The sequence below is a fragment of the Rosa chinensis genome, chromosome 5 (assembly GCF_002994745.2).
Source record: "Rosa chinensis cultivar Old Blush chromosome 5, RchiOBHm-V2, whole genome shotgun sequence".
NCBI lineage: Eukaryota > Viridiplantae > Streptophyta > Magnoliopsida > Rosales > Rosaceae > Rosa > Rosa chinensis.
This window is the reverse complement of record NC_037092.1, coordinates 28333793-28356186: the sequence shown is the minus strand read 5'-3', so window position 1 is coordinate 28356186 and position 22394 is coordinate 28333793. Positions and strand designations below refer to the sequence as shown.

At 36.2% G+C, this 22394-nt stretch overlaps 1 protein-coding gene and 1 long non-coding RNA gene across 5 annotated transcripts; one reads left to right on the top strand and one right to left on the bottom strand.

Annotated features, from left to right (window-relative positions):
* The first annotated feature begins 12949 nt into the window (after positions 1-12949).
* LOC112202500 (mediator of RNA polymerase II transcription subunit 18-like) lies at positions 12950-21781 on the top strand. Of its 2 annotated transcripts, XM_040519598.1 has the most exons (5): positions 12950-13081; positions 13874-13944; positions 14340-14439; positions 21238-21295; positions 21406-21781. In XM_040519598.1, the coding sequence occupies exons 2-5, from the start codon at positions 13909-13911 to the stop codon at positions 21764-21766; spliced, it is 555 nt and encodes a 184-aa protein (XP_040375532.1). In that variant the 5' UTR covers positions 12950-13081; positions 13874-13908; the 3' UTR covers positions 21767-21781. The 2 variants fall into 2 exon arrangements, with proteins under 2 accessions (XP_040375532.1, XP_040375533.1); XM_040519599.1 differs by lacking the exon at positions 12950-13081 and having other exon boundaries at positions 13738-13944.
* LOC112202501 lies at positions 15208-18400 on the bottom strand. 3 transcript variants are annotated; one of them, XR_002937401.2, is made up of 3 exons: positions 18337-18400; positions 15682-15800; positions 15208-15591 (listed from the first exon to the last, which is right to left on the bottom strand). It is a non-coding gene; the product is annotated as an uncharacterized LOC112202501 (long non-coding RNA). The 3 variants fall into 3 exon arrangements; XR_005810833.1 differs by lacking the exon at positions 18337-18400 and adding an exon at positions 17579-18327; XR_005810834.1 differs by lacking the exon at positions 18337-18400 and adding an exon at positions 17579-18326 and having other exon boundaries at positions 15682-15781.
* Positions 21782-22394: the final 613 nt, after the last annotated feature.

Here is a 22394-nt window from a genome sequence, read left to right as displayed (position 1 = left end):
CAATTATGTTTTTTCCTTATTAAAAATAAATACCTTCTAACCTAGGCTCACGAAATTAGTATTAGTTAAATAATTTTTATTACTAATTAATTATAGCATTAGTAGTTTCCTTAACCAAATATAATTCTTTTTTACATGCATTTTAGGACAATCACAACAATTAATGTAAAAATAGATAATCTTTGTTTTAGATGTAGTAACTACTTCACATACAACTTGTTATTACTACTTTTTGAACTAATTTAGAAATGTTACCACAATGTAGGGCTGTAAGTAAGCTCGATACAGCTTGTGTTCGACTCGTATTCGGCTCGATTTTAGCTCGTTCGGCTCGTGTTCGTAAGATAAATGAGCCGAGCTTGAGCTCAATATTAAGCTCGGCCAAAAAATGAGCCGAGCTTGAGCAAGGATATATTCGGCTCGTCTAGCTCGTGAGTAGCTTGTATTTTCCATGAGTAGCTCGAGCTTGTTAAAACTCGGCTCATTTGTTAAAGCTCGACTAATGAAATTTATACTATAAAAATATAATTATTCTAATCTCAATTCTTCAATTCTTTTTATTACATTCCTTTTCAATTGGAAGAGAATCTGAGTTGGCCCCATTCTTATTTAATTAGTTTAAGTGCAATTTTGAGTTGGATTCATCATTTTGAGTTTATTCTAGACAATAAAAGGGATTTGTATGATGGTCAAACATCAAATTTGGATTATTAATTTAAATTTTTTTCTATCCTTTTTATTTTTTAAATTTAAAGTCAAATGAGCCAAGCCGAGCCTATTCAAGCTCGAGCTCGTCCAATAAATCAAGCCGAGCCGAGCCTAGCTCGGGCCTAAGAAAAATATTCAAGCCGAGCCGAGCTTGAGCATGGAAAAAAAAATTCAAGCTTTAGCCCGGCTCGAGCTCGATAAAAAACAAATGAGCCGAACATGATCACCTTGGTATTCGCTCCGGCTCGGCTCATTTACACCCCTACCACAATGTGTGATAATATAGGTAGACTATTATATTTTGACTAAAAGCACGTATGTCCTCATTGGTGTAATGAAGTTCTCCCTTGCATAATTTAAGTAATATATCGTGTAACTTCCATCGTCGAAGTTGTAATTACTTTCAATCGACGTAATTTACCACAAACTACAACAACTGATGTAAAAATGATAATTTTTATTCTAATATTAGTAATTACTCCACAAACAACCTATGTACTAGTTTATGGACAATTTAACAAGTGTGACATCTAATTTGTTGTCAGAGTGGTAAATCTTTATGTTTTTATCATTAATAAAATGATTATTTCAATGATCATGCATTTTACTATAAACCACGACAATTGATGTGAAAACGGTAATTTTTGTTCTAGTTATAGTAATTACTCTACCTAATCTAATGTACTAATTTATGGATAATTTAACAAGTGTGACAACAAATTTTTATGTTTTTATCATTAATGAAATGATTACTACAATGACTACATATTTTACCACAACCCACAACAATTGATGTAAAAGGGGTAACTTTTGTTCTATTTGTAGTAATTACTTCAAAAACTACATCATTTACAAAATTATCAACCATTTTACACTTCTGACAACATTTGTGTTGTGAACATGGTAAAATTAATAGGATTAAATACTATTTACTCCTTGAGCTTTTGACCAAAAAACACTTTAGTCCCTGATTTCCTAATTTCACACGTTTAGTCCTTTTACTTCAAAATTTCAGACCAATAGGTCCTTTCCGTTACTCTCTGTCCAAAACCACCGTTAAGTAGTTGACGTGACAATTTTTTGACACCAAAAAGTCTATTATGCCCTCACTTTTTTTTAAATAATTTTTTTTCTGTTTTTTTCTTTCCTTTTTATCTCTTCTTCTTCCTTCTTCCAGCTCCACGAAATCTCCGCCGTCAAGTTCCGCAACTTCAAACTCAATCCGGCATCTCCTCCCCAATCTACATTTACCTCTGCCTCATCGTCTCCTACCTAGATGGCGTTCATGAGCAGAGTCATCTCTACTCTCAATCAAAAATTCCAATTGATACAAGACAAATAATAATTCAAGACCCATTCATGTATCCCAAAAAACCATAGTGGACTCTCTGAAATTGACATAGGAACCTAACACATTCTAAAATCTCGACCTGGGCCATCACAAAAACTTCAAATTAAACTTCCAAAATCAACGAACAAAAACTCTAGAATTGATCAAATAACCTAACTTCTAACCAAGATCAAAGCTTTACTATTCAAATTGAACACAGATGCAAATCAGACTCATTTGAGTGCTCCTCTTCCGGAATAAAGCCGCCTCCCTAGGCCTTAGGATCGGTCATGGACTTGGGGTTAGGCTAGGAATGGCCGTGAGGAAGAAGAAGATGACCATTTGAATCTAACCTAGAGCCTCACCGATGGCGGATCCAACTGTAGAGTTTCTGGTCGACTTTGTTGGGAATTCGAGTCATGGGTCCGAAAGGTATTTCTCTAGCTTCGGAAGCAGGGTGGGCGGGATAATCTGATTATGCCCATCAAACCGATTTGACATAGCCCATCTCTTCCTCTTCATCGCCTGCACTTGGGCTCCTCAAGTCTTCTCCCCGCCGTTGTCAATCTGAGTATTTTCATGTTCTTGAACCAAATCTATAAATTTCTTACTCACCCTCCTCACTGCCGCCTCCAAATCCATGCCCCAATCCCCACTGCCATCACCAACGCCACTGCTCCGTCGCCCAAAACTCAGCTCCCCAAAAACAAGATCAAATCATGTCCCTCAGTCCCCACAATTATCACTGACCCACCCTTCATGCCTTCACCGCAATTGTATATCATCAAAGCCGTGCGAACTAGGAGAGAGAGAGAGAGAGAGAGAGAGAGAGAGAGAGAGAGAGAGAGAGAGAGAGAGAGAGAGAGAGAGAGAGATGGAGAAGAGGGGTTTAAGAAAAGAGTGTGGAAGTGAGAGCACGGCATTGACGAGTTGTAGGCGAAGAAGGAGAGTTGGAAGAAGAAGAATAGATAAATAGAAAAAGGAAAATAAATAAATAAAAACAAAAAAATTGAGGGTATAATAGACATTTTAACGAGGAAGATATGGCCACGTCAGCTAGTTACAGAGGTTTTGGACGGAGAGTAACGGAAAGGACCTATTGGTCTGAAATTTTGAAGTACAAGGACTAAATGTGTGAAATTAGAAGGTCAAGGACTGAAGTGTTTTTTGGTCAAAAGCTCAAGAACTAAACAATATTTAATCCAAATTAATATTAGACCAAAAGATATGTAAGTACTTAGTATTGTAAGGAGGTTCTCTACTTGATAATCAATGTTCTCCATTTGATAAAAGTTGTCTAACTATGATATTTACATCTTTGACCACTGTTAGTGCAATGTTTAATTGATTGGCATTTCCTAAGCACAACAACCAAGGGTCATGTTTTCATGTAATAGCTTTCTACTCTTGGATCCTTAGAAGAATGGAATACTTCAAGCTTCATGCACAACTCTCATCAATCAGGTATGTCTTGCATACATGTGCATGCTTGTAAAGTGGTTAGGACTGAACTTTCCTTTAAATCCTATTATAGGATGCGATCCTCTTTTCAATCCTATTGTACTGATCTACGAATTTTCAGATGGTTTTATCCAAAGCATTCAAACTTTCTTAAATTGGTTTAGGGCTTTTCTAAATGATAATTCTATTTTAATCCATGCTTTTTAAAAGATGTCATGAAGCCCATGTACATCAGAAACCCTAGCTCGTACTCTCCTATATATATGTTTCTCTTAGGGTTGTTCAAGGTGCGGAACATATCATAATATTTGGTCGTTGCCTTCTTGAGAGTTTTCTGCCTTTATCTTCAAAAAGCATTGAGCTAAAGTTTCATGTGAGAATCCTTCATAAGCTGTTCCTTGTTTAGCTTTTGAAGGATTATCAAATTCCAAGCTCTTTCTGTCAAAAAAGTTTTTTGGTTTTATGCTTCATGTGAGTTGGTAGTTCATGCATGATTTGTGCCTTGAAGTGATTGACAACCGAGGTGAGAGTTGTGCCATCTCAAGATTGACAAAGGAGAACAAGTTCGCTGATCTAAAAGTAGCGAAGACGAGAAGACATCACTGCCCACTAGATTGGTTCTAGTAGATGAGTTGTGTAATATCTTTATGTACTTTCCTATTCATATAGTGGATTGTTCACCGGCATAGTGCCCGCAGTTGTTTACCTCGTTGGAGGGTTTTACTGCGTCAACAGATCTTGTGTCATATGTGATGATTTTATTTTGGATGGTTTGGCGAATTGAATAAATCATAACATCATCAAACATCTATAGTTTCAATTAGGATTCAAGTTATATTGCAATCCTGTATTAGGATGCGAACAGGCCTGCACTCCTAAGACTGATTTCTAAAGTTGTTGACATATTGATCAGTTGCATTAGTTGGGAAACACATATATACATTCTGTAATTTCAACCACTCAATTACAATAACCACAATAAGTGTGGTCATAACCGTAATTTTAGTTCTACTAGGTGTAATTTATTATTTTGACAATATTTGTTATATGTTTTTGAACAATATTACATATCAAGAAAGAATGTGTTGTTAGTATAATAAATTTTATTTTAAACATGACACATGTCAACATTTAAGTGGGTAACCTATTAACCGGTTCAATAGGTTTTCATTATATTAATTTATTAAAAATAAAAAAATAAGGGCATGACAGACATCAAGGTACCCTAGACGTCCCCTAATGGGAAAATTCTACAATTTGTTAACGTATGACATGCATACAATTGCCTTAAAGTGGTAAAATGAGTTCTCAAAGTGGTAACATGAGTCCTTAAAATGGTAAATTTTCATAGTTACCACATGAGTCCTCAAGTGGTAAAATGAGTCCTTAAAGTGGTAAAAATAGTTGATATATGAGAAATATTAACATACATGATGAGGTACTTAATTTTTTTTTTTTTTTTGTATTGTTCAATCACACGGTGTCCTCCAAGGCTTCCTAGGCCCAGAGACTAATCAGTGCTCGGGAGATCTTGTCAGAATGCTTCCTCCCCCTGGCCATCAAGAATATATTGGGATTTAACTCCAATAAGAGTCGACGGGATTCGAACCCGGGTATGGGGGTTCCACACCTGGAGGCTCTTACCAACTCGATCACCTGTGGTGGTTTGATGAGGTATTTAATTAGTTTTTAGGTAGGTACTTCCTAGTAGCATTAAAATCATTAGTTTAATGATAATTCAATGAAATTAGAGAAAGTAAAGATATTTAGTCATTCATTCGTATTAAATAAATAGATGTTCTTTTTCTAATAGATGAAAATGAACAATTTTTAGGTTCACCGGTTCACCCCCGTTGTTGATTAACATATTTTTATTTAATTAATTTATAATCCAACGGTCTATATCTTAAATTATTTTTTAAAGATCATTTCTTGAAAAAATCAATCAAATCGGAAATCGTTTAATTATCTAATTGAATCAAACAAATGGATGGTTCTAACAACACTTACTACTACTATGATGAACCGTCCATGTATTTCATAGAAATGAATAACTAAAAGGTCTTAATGATTGAGAAAACAAAAATATATGATTATAAAATTATAAAAAAGGATTATGTCAATCACAAATAAGGTAAATGAATAATTTCACCCGCTAAGAGTAACTTCAACAGGTTTCCCATATTAATCAATTACAAGAAAATGATAACGTATTGCGCTGCCTCCAATGCTGGTTAGCGTCAAACTTTCGCCGTGGAGGAATGCTTTCCGGAAACATTCTGGTATGGAACTGCAGAGGGATTGTCTGCAATGAAACACAACGAGCTCTTGTGGATTTCGTACAGTTAAAGAAGCCAAACCAAATTTTGTTATATGAAACCCTAGCGCAACCAAAGCAAATTGCCCCTCTTGTCAATAAACTCGGTCTTGCTGGACATATTTTCTTCTCACATGAAGAGGGTGCGCAAGTTTTAGCATTATTATGGAGTGGTGATGTGCACATATTATCCTATATTTCTATGCCTCATAATCTTGATTTTTATGTTTAGTTCTTCTTATTTATGATTCATTTACATCTTTTAGTGTTTTTGTAGGTTTATTCCATAGAAAGAAGAAAAGAAGCTAAATTGAGCTAACTAGGATTGAAAGGCAATTGCAATACCATATTCCAGAATATGTCTGTGCAGAACACCCAAGGTTGCCGAATTACTGAGAAATGTTCAAATCGAATAAGATAATGATCCTTATATGCATGGAAAGCTACGGATGTCTACTTTCTGTAGAATTTTACGGATCTCAATTTCAATACTTCTAGAGAAAGTTATGATTGTTTAAGTGAAGATAAGTCAGAACAGAAAATCTGCTCGGGAATTTACAACCATTCGTGGAGAACTCAAGTTCCGTGGCACAAGATCATCAATCCTAATGTTTCAAGGAAGTTAATTCAGATGAAGATTAAATGATGAAATTATTCCTACTTCTACAAGAGATATTTCAAGGTCTTCCCATTCCAAATGAAGAAAGTAATCTAAACCCAAGTTTTACAAGGAAACATGAAGCCAAAGATGAGCAGAAATCTTCCTTATATAAGGGAGAGCATGAATTTACATGAGAATGAGATTCTCGGGAGCACAATGTAGACGCCTAAGGAGCAGAGACAACTCATCCATCTTCCTTTCTTTTTCCCTTCCATTCTTTTTATGTTCTTTCTATGTTTTACCATACACATATTTGTTTCATTCCTAAGGTGAAGGATCCTATTTCAGTTTCTGATTTGCGGCCTATAGCTTTGTGCAATGTGGTGTACAAAATCTGTTCTAAAGTGATTGCTAATAGGCTCAAGAAAATTTTGTCGCATATTATCTCTCCCTTTCAGAGCGCTTTTATTCCAGGTAGGTTGATTACGGACAATACTCTGGTGGCAAATGAGGTGTCTCATTTCATACATAACTGTGACTCTAGCTCCGAGGGTGTTTTCTCTTTGAAGTTGGATATGAGTAAAGCATATGATAGGTTGGAATGGAATTTCCTGGAAGCGGTGCTCTACAAGTTAGGTTTTGATGAGAATTGGATTGGAATTATCATGAAATGTGTCACTACGGCGAGATATTCTTTCTTGATTAATGGTCAACCGAGAGGTTATCTAACTCCCACCAGAGGACTTTGACAAGGGGACCCCCTGTCACCATATTTATTTTTATTATGTGCTGAGGTTTTCTCTGCTCTATTGGCACGTAAAGTTAATGATGGTGAGCTATAAGGGATCAAAGTTTGTGAGGGTGCTCCGACAATTCACCATCTTCTCTTTGCTGATGATAGTCTTCTTTTTGGGAAGGCCACTCTAAGCGAATGTCAACATATTCAATATGTTTTGAATGCTTATGAGTTGGCATTTGGTCAACAGATTAACTTTGCTAAGAGTAGCATTGTGTTCAGTAAGAGAGTTCCTGAGGCTAATAAGCTTTCTTTGGCTAGTTTTTTGGGTGTGACCATTGAAGTCAAGCACGAGAAATATTTGGGACTTCCGACTTATTTGGGGAGGCACCGGACTGAGTCTTTTGCTTATATAAAAGAACGCTTGAGTAAGAAACTCGCTAGTTGGCAAGGCAAGCTTTTGAGTGGAGCTAGTAAAGATTTGTTGGTTAGGGTGGTAGCGCAGGCTCTACAATCCTATGCTATGAGTTGTTTTTTACTTCCAAAAAATTTATGTGATGATCTGCATCAAATGTGTGCTAAGTTCTGGTAGGGCAGCAAACCCAATGACAGGAAAATTCATTGGATGTCATGGGAACGTCTTTGTCGCTCCAAAGAGGAGGGTGGAATGGGTTTTAGAGATTTGCATGCTCATAATCTGGCCTTGCTTGCCAAGCAAGGATGGAGACTAATACGGCATCCGGGTTCTTTAGTAAGTCGGTTATTTAAAGCTTGTTATTTTCCACACTCTTCCTTTCTAGATGCTACTCCACCTACTCATGCTTCTGCTTGCTGGAGAGGCATATTTGCTGCTAAATCAGTGTTACAAGGGGGTCTTAGATGGCAAGTTAGAGACGGTACTTCTATTCGGATTTGGGATGATCCTTGGATCCCAAGGCCGAATCTATTTCATCCAGTAAGGTACGGTCCCTCTCCTCTGGTGTTAGTTAGTGATCTGGTGGTTGATGGACATTGGAACAAAGAGCTTATTTCTGACAATTTTTCTGATGATGAAGCTTTACTCATTTGCTCTATTCTGCTTAATAGAAGCGTTGTTCCGGATAGACTAATTTGGCATTTTGATAAGAAAGGTTTGTTTACTACAAAGAGTGCATATAAAATTGCATTTGCCTCACTTCATCCTGTGTTTACTAATGGTTATTCCGCTAATTCCAATCCGAGTCATTGGAAGCTTATTTGGGCAGCTCCTATCCCTGAAAAGGTTAAGATACATGTTTGGAAAGTTTGTGCTTCTATACTCCCAACTGCCTCTCAACTTAGAAGTAGAAGAGTCCCAGTGGGGGATGGTTGTTTGTTTTGCAACTCGGACGAGGAAACCCCATCTCATGTTAGTAGGGAGTGTTGCTTTGTGCGTGATGTCATTGGATTGGCACCAGATTTGCTTCTGGTTTTGCATACTCCACCAAGCTCTTTGCTAGATTGGCTTGCTCTATGCTATACTCTAGTAACACCTAGTGCTTTTGCTCTATTGCTGATGTTGTTGTGGGCAGTGTGGAAAGAGAGAAACCAGAGATTTTGGGTTGGCAAGGCAAGGACTGTGCAACATGTTTTTTGTCATACTAAATCTCTATTGCATTCATTTTTGGTAGCCAGACATAGTGTGACGCCTAGATTGAGGAGACAGGTTAAGCCGTGGTGTCCTCTTCCTGCAGGATGGCTCAAGGTGAATATTGATGGTGCCTTTGATCAAGGCACACATCGGGGAGGGTTAGGGATCGTAGTAAGAGATGCTGATAGCACGGTGGTGGCAGGTGCGTGTGGCCAATGTTTTGGAGGCCTTGGCAAGCAGATTAGCTTGCAAGCTAGTGGAGGATAAGTCTCTAGCTCCAGTTATTTTTCAATCTGACTGCCTGCAGTTGGTTCAAGCCATCAGTACCTCGCAATTGGGTAGAATTGTTGATGACATCTCTTTGTCTATTTCTTCTTTTGCTGGTTCTTATTTCTCTCATGTTTATCGAGAGTCAAATATGCTAGCTCACAAGCTAGCTAAGTATGCTTTGGTTTCAGGATTTCAGGTTTCTTGGAGTGGGCATGTCCATACGAGCTTTCATAAGCTTACCGAGTTTGTTGTGTGTCAACCCGGTGTACTATTCAATGGTATAGAGGTTAATCCTGCAGGTCAGGGTAATCGTGGCTGAAACTGAGGTAGCGTGCTAGCTGCTTTACGGTAGGAAGCCAATTTTGTGACTTTACTGTTATTAAGACTTCCGCTTGTAGTAAGCTCTGAGGAGCATTTACTTCTTATTTTGTTGTGGCAATTTAATTCGTAACTCGTGTAATATATAACTCTGCGGAGCGAGTATATATTGACTTTGTGGGTTTAGGGCATCAGTATGTACTTCGTTTAAAAGGAAAAAGTTTTCTAGGTATTTTGTATTGATGGCTGTATCATCACGCATGTATAATTATGAGATTATATATATATAGATTTTTTATTTATGTTTAAAAATCGGGGCATGACAAGACCTCTGGGTGATTCTTAAATTCTTATGAATAATGAAAATCAATATGCTTGTGAGTAAACCTTAAAACTTTACTAGGCAATTTTTCATTTCATATGCATCAATATCATAAGCAATTGATAATCATGTAATTTGAGATTCATGAGACCTTACTGGTTTGACCACTTTGGTGATTAACAAACCGCCATACTATGAATTCAAAAGTTAAATAAAATAAACAATCAAAATTGACATTCATAAAACTAGCTAAACCAAACTACTAGCGTTATGCCATTATTTCATTTGTGCTTACAATACCATATTCATTCATTTATTCCATTATGATCATAAGGGAAAATCGTCCCTACAGTACCTGACAATTTCTCCATTCTAAACTTCAGTACCTCACGTTCAGAAAATATCAGAACGGTACCTGAGGTTCTGACCCCAACCGAAGATCGGTACCTGGTGCAGTTACCTTCGTTTCAAAAACTAACAGCTGGCATATTTTTATCATTAAATGACCAATTTACCCTTTTGTTTTTGTTTTCTTTAGTTTTTTCATATAATAAAAAAAAAGGCAAAATTGTTTTCTATTAGTTTTAAACTATTTTTAGTTTTGAAAATTTATTTAAATTTTTGGTTTGTCAAATTTTATCTTTCTAACCCGTAGGATTAAACTAGACTTCGTTATGAGTTCGTATGAATTTTTGAAAGATTTTTCGAACACCCAAGCTAATTTTAATGATTTTTGGAAGTTTGTAATATCCAAAAATATGATTAAAAATATAATTTTAAAGTCAGCTACATCCGGACCGTTGATTTCAAATGGCAGAAGATCTTGACCGTTGAAGGAATATATTGATCGAGACCCAGACCGGGTCAGTACCAACCCGAATAGCCGCCACACTTTTCCGGCATATTCCCGACGTCGGATCGGCCTAGTTTTCTTCGTCTCGGTGTTGCCGTCATCCCTTTGCCTTCTGTTTTGTCAAAAGACGTCCAATGACAGAAAATTGAAGGACAGAATGTGGCGGCTTCTCCGGCAGGTTTTTCCGATTCCAGCCACGTCGTGGTCTTGCACCTATATCAGAAGCTTCCTCTTGATGTGGCCGACCTATTCATGGTATTTGCTCATTCAGATGATAAGCCAAGAGAGATAATCGAGGAGAAGAAGTTTTTGAGTCTTCCGGCGAAGTTTGGTTTCGACTTAGGTATCAAACTTGTTTCCCTTGTCGAGCTCTACCTCCCTATATACTTGAATTTCAATTTGGAGGAGATTTACAGAAATCGAAATATTGAGGTTTTGATGGTCACTACGGGTTCGCTAGGTTTGAATGGGCATGTGAAAGAGAGAGAGAGAATTCTGGGTTTCATGGGTTTAAATGGGAACAAGAGAGAAAAAGAATCATGGGTTTGAATAGGGACGGGACGAGAGAGAGAGAGAGAGAGCTCTAGGTTTGAATGGGAACGAGAGAAAAAAATTTTAAAAAAAATGTTCAGATTAAAAAATAACGGATTAAGATATGAAAAGACGAAAATATCCTTCAGCCGTTAGTCTTAATAACGGAGCTAACGGCTCCAGGTACCAATTTTCGGTCGGGATCGAAACCTCAGGTATCTTTTTGATATTTTCTTAACGTGAGACGTGAAAGTTTAGAATGGGGAAAATGTCAAGTACTATACGGACGATTTTCTCTATCATAATACATAAGATGCAAGTCTTATAAAAAAACAAACAGCTACAGATGAACAACATATGACCAAACCAGATTAATCATATAATTAACTAGCGATACGTTCATATAAATATATTTTGTTGTCAATAAAATTCATATGCATATATAAATGCGGCAGGAAATATACAACAAAACAATATATATTCCATTAACGGAGAATCATGAAAGCTCTATTACTGAGCTCTGATACCACATGTAAGAGTATATATACATAAAACCAAGATCTAGAACTTACATGATCTCACAACATTAAGCGTAAGGCGGAAACATAAACTACATACCTTGATCCATTGGAGCAATATGTAGTATACCAAGACACAGCGGCTCGGCGAAGTCGTTAATCCAAAGGAAATGGTTTCTCTCTCAACCCTTGCACCTCAAACTCTCATACGTGTTTTGAATACGTTATGTGTGTACATAAGATGAAATTGTGCACTGGTTATATAGGGTGAGAGAGGACCAATTTCCATTAATGACTTAAGTGATTTCCATCCATCATGGAAATAGATATAGGAAATTCCCTCTGATTGATCAATTATGATCCATCAATTAGTCTATCAAATCATATATGAAATATACACCATAAACACCAATTATTTCATATGATCCACAATTAAAGGAGTAAATTCTTACAATCTGTCTATAAATTTTCTAAATCAAGGAACGTGCGATCATCAACCTAAGAGCTGCCCCACAATATGAAGTGAACAACCATCAAATCGAACAAAGCAAGAAATAGAAAAATCTAAAAGCTCTGAAGAGCAAGAACAGTGATGATGATTGAAAACATAAGCTCAAGTGTGCCCACATTGATACCCGAACATTAGTTGAAGAGGATGAAATAAAGTCGATCAGTCAGTATGGTTTTTGGTCCGTTTATAATGAGGATTTCTAGTCAAGTTTGGATACTAAGCAAAATTCAATATGTGGAAACTAAAAAGTCCAAGATGATGTTTTGGAGATAAGGTTGTCTAATCCAAACTAATCCCACTCATAATACCAATTGCAATACGACCAATCCCTCTGACATGTTATGTTCAATCAGTTCTACAAAATTTCCACTCATTCCAATTTTACAGTCAGAAAATCTGATGGTGGTGACTCATCTTATGCATATAAGGTATGAAAGACCCAAGATAACGTTTTCCGTACGGACGGACACTTGATAAAGATAATTATACACAGTGGTGTTCACCTGGTCAGTTGCTGACTAAAGAATTTATGCTCAATAACCCTTAGATTTACATCCAAGGGTGGAAAACAAAACACCTCAACTTAATAATAATTCTCTCTGCCATTAGATTTACATCCAAGGGTGGTTGAGCATTATTTTCTTGGTTAATAACTGACCAGATGAACATTTTCGTAATTACACAATATACTAAAGCTCAGTTGCCCGGTTTCCTGTTCATCACTGTGCACAAAGTGGAGTGACACTTTTGCCCTTATGTTTCTCTGATTTACGGGATGCCATCGTTCTATAGACGTAGATTTCGTTCGTGGTTTCTAGAGGAAGTACAGTCGAAATAGAGAGAGCGGGAAAGAGACCGAGAGAGAGAGAAAGAAACCGAGAGAGAAAGACACCGAGAGAGAGTGGTGATTTCATTTTGCTGCGAGGGGAAAGAAGATCTATGTCGAATCTGTCTGCAAGATTCAGATCGGTGGAGAGAAAGCGTTTTGTATCGAAGGTATTGTTTCCCAGATTTCTATGTTTTTTTCGTTTTGTTGGGGTTTTTGTTTTCTCTTTTGATTCATGTTATTGACTCTGGGTTTCGGAAATTGGGAATTGAGTTTTATTGTGTTGATTTTGATTAGCTTTTACGGTTAGGGTTACTGAATTGGGGTTTTTTTTGGGTGATTGAATTTGATTCTGTAATTTCAGAGTTTTGATTCTGAGTTTGTTCTGTTTATGCTTAATTGAAGAGTTGGCTAAGATTTAGTATCTGCCGAGGCCTTTAAGTATTGTAATAGCAATATAATTTTTTTCCAAACAGGGTTCAGTGGTGTGTTCAAATGGTAGAGGAAGAAGAGGAGTAATAGATATGAGTTTGGTTTGGAGAGTAGGGATTGCAGGTTCGGAAATTTGTGTTTTTTGCTGTTGTGTTCTTCTTCTTTTAGTTTTGTTTGTGCTGGGGTTAGAGATATAGGTATTTGAGTGGAATGGTTTTATCAATTTTGGTAACTTAAGAACTTTGTATCAACTTTGGTGTTATATGACGATCATAATGAGAATGTATAGGGATGTGAAGGTGGGATTATATATATATATATATATATATATATATTTGGTAATATATATATGGTGGGATCATAATGAGAACTTTTACAGGGTTTTGTAATTTTTTTGATAAAACACTATCTGGGAGATTTGAATGGTACTTTATAGTTTACTAGTATGCTGTAAATTCTTACATTAGAGACCCATGATGTGAAATTTACAATCTTGAATTCTCTGTCTTTTGGGTATGATTGCTCATTAGGGTTTGGTGAGGTTGATTATATCAGCAAAATTTGGATGGAGTGCGTGGTTCAGGGAATCATAGAAACACAGGTAATGCAGTTGGACTTACAATTTGTAATGCAGTTTCTTCGAGTGTGGATTTATGGCATTTGATACCTTTTGGTTAGCTGTCTTTGTGTTGCTGCTAGATGAGAAAGATTGAATCTCTTGCTTGACATTACTTTTCGGTGCGTAGGTTTTTAAGTCTTTACCAAGTTAACAAATGATTCGTTTGAGGTTAATGTGTGAGGAACCAAGTTTGAATTTGATAATTTTAGTTAGTACTTTTCTTTTTTACATGCATAGAGATTTTATGATTATCAACTCTAGTTTGCTTATAATTGGAGGAACATCCTTGAAAGAACCGTATTCCCTCATTTTATATGTTGCCCCCCTATGCGTGGAGTATTTGAAGTTGTAACTAACATATGGTTTACGTCTTGCAGCATGTTGAAGCCCTTGAGATTCTTCTTCAGGGTCTTTGTGGTGTTCGCAGAGAACCTTTGAGGGTCCATGAGATATGCCTTAAAAGTGGCCCAAACTTAGGTACATATTGTTTTCTCATACACTATTGATCTGTGTAGTGATTAGACAAATCAGTATGCTATTTTTCCTCTTTTGTGGACTCATATTAAGGAGAAGCTCAAAGCCTTCTTTGGTGTGGTTCAATACAAAATTTCCCAGCAGTCTGTTCGCTTTTTTACTTGTTTGGTTCTTTTCCTTAGTGACTTCAAGTTCAGATTTTTCACCTTGAGTGACCTTTGAATTGATCCATGTGACAGAGTCTTTCTTATGAATTTGTGTACATGTGTTCCTGTTTTTAAGTAGCAAAAATAACATATGATTACTTTCACTAAAATGGTACTGTGTCATTATTTTGATAGAGTCACTACTAGCAAAACAACAATTACCCATGGATTTTAATCTGTGGGTAATAAGACTTTCTCACACGGATTTCAGTGTGTGATAGCTTTTACACACAGTACACACACAGATTGGTGTTACCGTGGGGTTTGGAGGGGGGGTAATGCTCATCTCCCACGGATTATGTTTTCCGTGTGAAAAGGTTACGTGGGCCCCACTATAATTCCATAAATATAAATTACCGAAATAGAACGCAATCCGTGTGAACAACTCTATTTCACACGGATTTCTGTGTGAAATACAATTCATACTGATTTCTGTGTTAAAATTTATAACCTTATTGACACGGATTTCCGTGTGAAATCCCTATACTCTTATCTCACACTTATTTCAGTGTGTAATAGTGACAGCATTTAAAAAAAAATTATTTCTGCTAATTAATTTGCAACCTGAACATAATAATACTTTTATTTCTGTACAATAAACATACTTCAAACATTTACAATGAAGTGCTTTACATTAAAGAAGCAAAGAAATTGTAAAAGATTTTGCATCCTCTTCAATAAAACCATGAGATTCAATGAGATAATGGAGACTTGGATTATAGGCTGCAACCATACCCATGCCTAACCCAGCTCTTCTCTTCAACCAAGGGCGTCCATATCTCAATGCTCAGGCCACAACTTACTTTTTCGCTTTCTCAATGCTCTTAGAAATGAGGTCAAAATCCATGTAAAAGAAACCAAGCTGCAGCGTATAGAACACCAAGTCCATCTTTTGCCTTACTGCAACTGTCTTGCTTTCTGTTACCTTGAGTTGTTCCAGCGCTTTTTCCTAGGGCCATAGGGAAAGAAATTAACATTATCAAATGAGTAACATAAAGCAAATATGATTTCTAGGACAAACAATTTCAAATATATCTACCTTGTCACCTATACGGATGAAGAACAGGGACTTGGCCAAATGAGCTTCTCTGACTTCCAAATCCTAGGTTTTCTTCAGCATCGGCAATCCTAAACAAAAACTACATAAACACATTTGGACTGAAAAAACAATCCAGCACTACTGCATTAGTATTATAAAGAGATAACTGGCTCACAAGTAACAAGACAGCTAGTATAAAAGCATAGCAATGAAATATTTGTATTGGCTGCTGAAAATGAAAGGCAAATCTATTAATTTTCCTCTATGGGCACTTAAGCTATGTGGCATCCTTGATGCTGATACCAAAATAGTTAAGCATTCTCAATGACATAGTGAAAAACTTAGTTTGATAATAATTTCATGGAATAGTGAACATCATTGTATGAGCATATATAGCTACATAGGTGGAAAAAAAAAGGGTTGCAATTACATCTACAAAGCAGAATAACATTGTACACACACATCAGCATACAAATATTGAAATCCTCCTAGCAACATGATATTGCCTTGTTGATACAAACATTAGCATACTACAATATAGGAATATATCGTTTGGAAATTTTGCAGTTCCAAACTTTAATTTTGCACTTGAATCATTGCAATCATGTTTGAATAATTTACTATCTTGTCGCTTGCCAAAGAAAATGCAAAACCGGAACAACCCCATTTTATTTGCAGCATCACTACATCTTAAATGGAAGCCAGAGCTTTGAAAAATAAAATATGTCATCTCAAGAAGACAAAACCTGAAAAAGGAAAGCTAAACCGCCTTCATTTCATGAGAAATTTAGAAAATTGACCATTTTTTGGGTTCTGTTTTGATTTTTAACCTATGTTTTAAAAGTTAGTAAAATATGACCTTTTAGTGTGTTAAAAAGTCTCAAATACCCCTTTATTTAATACTTGCTGCCATTAACCCTACTCTTCGTGCACGCTCTACAATATCAATTAGTATACTGTATTCCCATCATCAGGAAGCTCAATAGCTGATCATGAAGACAAGTTCATATCTCATGATTTAGCCATGCACGGTCCGCAAGAAATAAGAAACGAGTACTAGAAAATCAACAATAACCCAACATATTTTTAGCAGTAAAACAAAATTTTATGAGGTGGGTACTAAATTTAACCAGCCGGAAAGCATCCAGTAAAAATAAAAATAAAAAATCAATTGGGTAGAGAGTGAGTGGCTAACAAGGCAAAGATGGTTCCACCCCATTGAAAGCTATATATCACGAGCTCAACTGGATCCAACTCCTTGTTCAAGTGCCATGAACTCAACAAAACCCATTTCCAGATTCAGAACCTTCATTCTGTTTCTCTTGTAGTTTTTCTAGGCTCTCTTTTCTTTCTTTTCCCACCATTATCATGCTTAAATTGAGATAAACAGTGCAAAATTGATATGGAGCTGCAGAGTTTATCTTGCATACACCAAATAATGATGGAATTTTATTGTTTTCCCTTCCAGTTGTTTCACATTCCTACACTTTTGTTTTCCATTTCTGTTGGGGCATCAAAAATATAGTGGTTTCTTATGCCTGCAGATTGGATCTGAGTGAAGGTTTTGGGTTGCTGCACAAAGAAGATATAGGTTTTCTGCTGCCCCCGCCCCCCTTTCATCCTAACTAGGTCTACAAAGTTCTGTCATGAAATTGGGGATTACCATTTCATGTATTGTTGAACTTTTGATCGAGTTTCAAATAATTTTTGCGACACCAATACGGAAGTGTGAAAAAGTAGAATGGTTGTAAACTTATATGGATATGAATAGGGTATAAATGACTTTTAACCTGCTCAAAAGGTTACATATCAATAGTTTTGAAAAACCAGGTTAAAAATCAATTCAATGGATGAAAAAAGGTTATTTCTCAAAATTTCTCTCATTTCATTAACATACCTGTGGTAGGGATCATAAATGGAGTTCCTTCCTGGTGTGTAAACATTATCCACTTTTCCACTCTTGCAGCTTCCACGACCTTCAGCTGCAAACCCCATGAATTGAAGTTAAAGAAAATTAAAACATCTATCTTTTACTAAATGGGTTTCTTGAAAAAAGAATGCAAAGCCAAGATCTCAACTTTGGCCTTAGCAAAATCCCCATAGACCCATTTCACTCAGGATCAACCTTGCTTAATAAAAGGTCTCAAACGCAGTGAATATCCCACATAATCAACTAATCACAAACAGCTAAGACCAAAAGAATGTGAATCATCAATAATCGACAATGTTACTCACCAATTCATATCACACGCTCACACAAAAATCAAAAGCATAGACCCTTTTCATTCCAACCTCCTCAAACTCCAATCGAAAAAACAAACCGTAATATCAATACCATCAAAACAGTCTCACAAAAGCTTCAACTTTTTATGATTACTGAATTGGATATCCACATATATTATCAATAGAAGCTAAAATAAAACTAATTGATTTGTCTGAAATCCTTTTCAATTTCACAGAAGACGTTAACATATGTATCTTAGCAGAAAAAGCCCTAACATTTCAAAACAAAAGAAAATTTTCAGAAAAGAGGAAGAAGGTAGCCAGGGCTTCGCCAAGTTATCTCATGAAACAAAACCAATAAACGATAATCGGAGAATCTTCACAATGTGAACAACTATCAAGATTAGATATCAAATCTCGTCGGAGACTTACCACTGAATCGAAAAGTATTCAGATCTCAAATTGACCACAAAGTAACGATGGCGGAGATTAAATCTTGAGACCAGCAGCGACAGTGAGAGAGATCCTGGAGGTGGCGATGGTAGCTTCTCAAGAGTACCGGTGTCGATAGAGAGATTGAGAAAGAGAGAGAGGACTTGTGCTTCAAGCGGTTGTCGATGCTTCAAACTGATTTTCCCAGGGCAATCTGGGTCGGCTATGCCAATGGAGTGGAGGGAGGCGGTGCTTGACAGTGGAAGTGAGCAGCGTCGGGGCGTCGATTGTTGCCGGAAGTCAAGGAGGCTGCTTTAAACTCGTCGGAGGTCGGTGAGGTCCGTAATGGTGGAGGTGAGTCACGGTGGTGACCGGAAGTGGGTGTCGGAGGAGAGAGAAAACAGATCTTGAGGCTTTCTGTTTTTCTTGGTTTGTAGGTGAGGGAGAGATGAGAAAGGGAGAAAGTTTAATCGGCTAAGAAAAACCGAAAAGGGTCACAGAGAGAGAGAGAGACAGGGGCGGGAAATTGAATTTGTTCCAAAAAAGTGAGCGGGAAACAATTTACCACTAAAATCCGTGTGAGATATATATATATATATATATATATATATATATTTACCACTGATATCCGTGTGTATTTATCTCGGTAATATATAACTGTCATGTTAATTATTGTTTGCACGGAATTATATCTCTATTCTATTTTTTCACACGGAATTTAGTATCTAATTGGTCTATTCACACAGATATCCATGTCTACATTTTACACAGATATTTGTGTGTTGCTCATTTCACAGAGAATTCTGTACTAAAAACTTATTGTAACGGAATTCTGTAGCTAATAGAGTTTTTCACACGGAATTCTGTAGCTAATGGTTCTTTTCACACAGATTTCCGTGTTAACATTTGACACACATATTCGTGTGTTACTCATTTCACACAGATGTCTGTACCAAAAACCGGCAACCCTTTAAACGCTTCTACTCCCTAAGGGGAGCCGACCCTTGAGGAAATAAAATTTCAGAAATTTTTACATTAGTTGATATAGCTTCTACCCACTAGAGCATGAGAGTTTATAGATAAAAAAAAATTAAGTTTCGAGTGAGCGGTTATGAGCATATTAGTGTTATGTAGTATTTAAGGTTTAGGGTTGACATACTAGATCGAAACCCAAACGACGACGAAAATAGCTGAAATTTTGAACACAACCATTTATTCTTATCATGATAACATCCTACGGTCGATTTTGATCAATTCTATTTCCTACGCATTGTTGCTTATGGAATGTATACTTTTCATTATAACTAATAAACTAGTTATACCATATTAGTCGACATATAAGAATTTTGTGCAATCCAAAAAATAAAAATTGATAAATTTGACATTACCCATCTATTTATAGCGTATTAATAGGTATGGTGTAAAAAAATTAACTCAATCCGCCGTTCTTTTAATGTCAAATAAAATGGTTAACCTTATATACACCTATACTTCCCTAAGGGGAGTAAAACCACGAGGAGATAAATTTTTCAAAAATTTTACATTATTTGGTATACCTTATATTCATGAGAGTATGAGAGCTGACAGATCGAAAAAATAAGTTGTGAATGAACATATTAGTTTTATGTGGTATTTAGGGTTCAGGGTTGATCTAGTAGATCGAGACCTAAACGATAACAAAAATAGCTGAAATTTTGACCGTAACTATTTATTCTAATCATGACAACATCCAACGGTCAATTTTGCTAAAGTATATTTCCTCCACATTGTTGCTCATGGAAGGTATACTTTTCTTTACAACTAATAAACTAGTTATACCACATTAGTAGACATATAAGAATTTTGTGCGAACCAAAAAATGAAAATTGAAAATTAATAAATTTGACATTACCCATATATTTATAGTGTATTAATAGGTATTGTGTAAAAAAATTAACTCAATCTGCCGTTATTTCGATATCAAATAAGTGGTCAACCTTATATACACCTATACTTTTTCACACGGAATTTTGTAGCTAATTGTTCTTTTCACACGGATTTCCGTGTGAAAAGGTTTTAGTTTTTACACAGATATCTGTTACTGTTGTTTATTCACATGGATTTATGTGTGTAGTCTCCTTTTTCACACGGAATTCTGTAGCTAATTGTTTTTTTCACACGGATATCTGTGTCAACATTTTCACACGGAAATCCGTGTGTATTACTCATTTCACACAGAAATTTGTATCAAATATTTATTGTAACGAAAATCTATCCCTCCGTAATTCACATAACAAACAAAATTAATGATTCCGAAATAAATTAATTTCTAATACGTACAGAAATCAGTGTGAATTGATCTTCACACAGATATCCGTGTAAAAATATTTTAGTGTTTACACAGACATCCGTTACTATGGTTTATTCACACGGATTTCTGTCGATATTGTTATTGTATAAATTACTGTGGGGCTCAATTATGTTCTTTTCACACAGATATCTATATCAAATACATTTTGTAACGGAAATCTGTCCCTCCATAATTCACATAACATAAAAAATTAATGATTTCGAAATAAACTAATTTATAATACGTACAGAAATCAGTGTGAATTGATTTTCACACAGATATCCGTGTGAAAATGTTTTAGTTTTTACACAGATATCTGTGACTGTTGTTTATGCACACGGATTTCCGTTGATATTGTTATTGTATAAATTATTGTGGGCCCGATTATGCTCATTTCACACGGATTTCTATTAGTATTTCTATTTCACACGGATATCTGTGGCTTTTAACTACAGTAAATCCGTGTGTGTTGTTATTTTGCTAGTAGTGAGTCGTCTATATATATCTGTTGAATAGCACCGAAAGAGATGATTTGGCTGTCCTTTACTAGTTATGATTTTTTTTTTATCTAGGAGCTGTACCTTCTGAGGTTCGACTTATTTGCAATCTTGAACAAACTGAACCTACATGGTAAAGCTCAAAAAATCTCTCCCCTTTCAAATTCATCAGTGTATGTATTTTTATTTTTATATGATTAGTTGATTTCATATTGCATATATTTTACATCCTAAATTTTGTAGGACTGTGAGGTTCGTTGGGGGTGCGATGAGAGGTGCAGGTGCTGAGCAACTCTCAGTTTTAGTAAGAACTGTGATCGAAAGCAAAGCAAGCAAGAATGTGCTTCGCTTATTTTATGCACTTGGCTACAAGTTGGATCATGAGTTACTGAGGGTCGGGTTTGCGTTCCATTTCCAGAGAGGCACACAGATGACTGTGACTGTGTCATCAGTTAATAAGATGCCACAACTACACAATCCAGATGAAGCTGTCCCAGTAACTCCCGGGATACAGTTGGTTGAAGTTACAGCCCCTGCATCATCTGAAACTTATACTGAAGTTGCGTTGGCAGTGTCATCATTTTGCGAATATCTTGCACCGTAAGTTTAGTTTATTTATATTTTTTCTTCTATTTTCTGTTTTCCCAAGCCGAAGTTATAGCTGGGTGAGCTTTAATTCATATGTAGTGCCTAGATGCCCTTTACCTTCATTATAATCTCATTCACAATTTGGCATGTTGGTTGATCATACAATATATGATGAGGCAGCAAATGGATAGAGCATAAAAATTACATAAACCTAAAAACTGTTGGTTCTTTAAATGGATTAGGCAAACTCACTATGGGATGATGCAAGTCTTGAATTTATATTGACTTGACAATTTATTCTTACATCTGAAATTGATTTTCTCAGCCTCCTGCATTTGTCAGAACCGGGAATTTCAACTGGGGTTGTTCCTATTGCTGCTGCCGCTGCTGCATCTCTCATATCTGATGGTGGGGGTACTACCTTATAGCAGAAGTTGTAAATTTCCTTCAAATTTTGTATTTACTGTTACAGTGATGACTTGCTGGTTTAACAATAGTTGGTAATCATAACTGCTTGTCAAACTTCATAACAATATATTACAGTAGTTTCTCATTGCTAAAACTTAAGAGGTGTGCTGGTGACAATTACTCATCACCTGCAAAGTCAATAATCATAACTATGTTTTTTATATGTTTTTCCAAGC

What these genes read in the sequence shown, in the direction of transcription:
- LOC112202500 (XM_040519598.1), top strand. Translation starts at nt 13,909, where the DNA reads ATGGAGTGCGTGGTTCAGGGAATCATAGAAACACAG. An exon ending in AGGGAATCATAGAAACACAG is followed by an intron (nt 13,945 to 14,339) that starts GTAATGCAGTTG and finishes TACGTCTTGCAG; the next exon opens with CATGTTGAAGCCCTTGAGAT. An exon ending in TAAAAGTGGCCCAAACTTAG is followed by an intron (nt 14,440 to 21,237) that starts GTACATATTGTT and finishes TTTTTTATCTAG; the next exon opens with GAGCTGTACCTTCTGAGGTT.